Consider the following 2602-nt stretch of genomic DNA (forward strand, 5'->3'; position numbering starts at 1 on the left):
TCCAATATTTAAATTATCTCTAGCTAGCAACCACTTGCTTCGAGGCTGTAATTCTGATAAATAGTTACAATAAAATGGAGACCAAAATCGTTGCTTAACACGTTCGCGCGCGGTACGTCGGTGGGCGATAGAAGATAAAAAAACTAACGCGACACTACGTCGACAGTCGTTCAAGTTTGAAATCTAGTAATCCACCGTACGTCGACGGGCGGTATTGTTTCCTATTAAATATTAGCGGGAAATTTTTTTTGTCCCTGTACGAACCCTCAGAAATTTGCTAGTGTCACATTGAATGGTAAAAACTTACTAGAAAGGGACAGCCATATCTCCACTACATTGACAATTGTATATTATATGTGTTTAGTGTGATTTATTACACTATTTTATTTACCAATCGAAGTTATATGTTTGTGTTTTTACCCTTTAGATGGAATCCAATGACCCATACCAAAGACAACAAAATCGTATACAAAAATTGTTTGACGAAGCTTCATCGTCAGAATCTAGCCAAGATTCTTATGCAGATGATGGAGAATATGGTTCCGACCAATGCTACGTACCTTCTGATGAAGATAATTGCAGTAGTTCCGATTCAGAAACCGTGGTAAGAGTACATCAACCGAACAAGTCACGACGACGTGTCGGTGGATCGTCTGATTCAAGTAAGTCTTCTACCGATTTATCAGATGTTCCTGACCAAAATTTATCACAATCGGAGCATCAAACTGAGCAAGAATCTCAGCAAAACGAAAATGTTCAGCCTTCTACTAGTAGAACTGAGATAGAAAGAGATCTACTCGTACTTACTCATAATTCCCAGTCTAATAGTAACAACGAGCCAAACAACGACGACTTCGATAGTCAGGATTGGTCCTCTACACTAGTTGACATTCCAGAATTTAATTTTGATTCATCAATAGAAGGCATATCAGTAAACAAAGAGAATGTAAACAATCCTCGGGATATGTTTGATATTGTTTTTCCTAAACATTTCGTCGATTATATTGTGCAGTGTACAAATGCCTATGGTAATAAGTTGTGTTCTACTAACAGACCCCACACCAGACATAGTCGAAGGGCTGTATTTCGAGAGACCAATAATGAAGAAATGGTCTATGTTTGCTGAAAGGACATGTTAAATGCCCTAAACAACGTAACCTGTTTACCTACACAAATCATTTGTATTATCACCCAATTTTTACATATGTTATGTCTGCTAGAAGACATGAGCAATTATTGCGTTGTCTTTACGCTTCTGAAGTTGATGCTAAGGGATCAAGAAAAATAACTCCGTTTATTGACACAGCTACAGCACATTTTCAAAAGATTTACAATGCTGGTAAAAATCTTTCTTTAGACAATTCTTTACTTCTATTCCGAGGGCGATTGCAATTTCGTCAATATATTAAATCTAAAAAGGCTCGTTACGGTATCAAGTTCTATGAGCTCACAACGTCGGATGGATATGTCTTAAATATTTACATGTATTGTGGTAAAGAAAATCTAGAAGAAAACATTTCAAAGACTGAAGACCTAGTTTTGAGGCTAATGCGACCTTACCTTTTGAAGGGACACCATTTATATATGGACAACTTTTATAACTCTGTTAGCTTGTGCAAGAAATTACTCGGTTTGAGAACTCACACTGTTGGAACGTTGCGGTCAAATAGGAAAGGTAATCCTGACAGTATTGTAAAGAAAAAATTAAAGAAAGGTGAACACGTTTGGGTCCGAAAGAACAATGTTTACGTATCTAAATGGAGGGATAGTCGCCCTGTCCTGATGATTTCTACAAACACTCATCCTACAATGGTTGAAGTAAAAAACAGATTTGGGAGAAAGAAGATGAAGCCTCTTGAGGTGGCGACTTATAATGATCATATGTCAGGAATTGATCGCTTAGACCAAATGGTCTCTTATTATTCAAGCCCTAGAAAAACAATTCGTTGGTATAAAAAAGTATTATTTCATCTTTTAGACATATCAGTGTGGAATGCATATTTTTTGTACTAAAAATACAAAAAAAATAATGACAAAAGTTATGAATTTATTATGTTTAGAGAGGAATTGATAAAAGACTTGATAAAACTCGATACTAATATAAATGTAAAGGACTTGGTCAACAAGAAAAGTATGCATTACAACAGGCTACACAATAATATACCAGCAATTGAGCGTAATGAGAGATCTTTAGATAGAATGAATGTCCACTGGCCTGAACGAATTGAATCTAATCCTGGCAGCAAGAAAAAATATGCTTTTTTAAAATGCCGTGTTTGTTCCAAAGATGGAAAACGCGTAGAAACTAGTTACCGTTGCAAAGGATGTCCACAAAAACCTCCACTTTGTCCATCTTGCTTCGAGGCCTGGCATAACGAAATTAATTTATAATAACATAATTACCAGTAATTTCTAAGGTCATTTTGTTTACTAATTTTTTATTATGAAAGTTGATTTATTATGAGTAAAAGTTTCGTACCTACCTAATTATTAATTAACATTGTTATTGATCTCACACTCCTAAGATTGTTTTGTTATAAGAAAGTTGATTTATTATAAGTAAATGTTTAGTCGCTAATTATAGTTCAACATATAATTGATC

At 35.1% G+C, this 2602-nt stretch overlaps 1 protein-coding gene across 1 annotated transcript; it reads left to right on the forward strand.

Annotated features, from left to right (window-relative positions):
* Positions 1–427: 427 nt before the first annotated feature.
* LOC137927393 (piggyBac transposable element-derived protein 4-like) lies at positions 428–2391 on the forward strand. The gene is given in 2 exon segments (XM_068771195.1): positions 428–1106; positions 1109–2391. Coding segments are annotated over 2 exon segments (1962 nt in total).
* Positions 2392–2602: the final 211 nt, after the last annotated feature.

The sequence above is a fragment of the Battus philenor genome, unplaced genomic scaffold, assembly GCF_028537555.1.
Source record: "Battus philenor isolate CCGP_79_NKW_IND1 unplaced genomic scaffold, ilBatPhil1.0.hap1 SCAF_10, whole genome shotgun sequence".
Lineage (NCBI taxonomy): Eukaryota > Metazoa > Arthropoda > Insecta > Lepidoptera > Papilionidae > Battus > Battus philenor.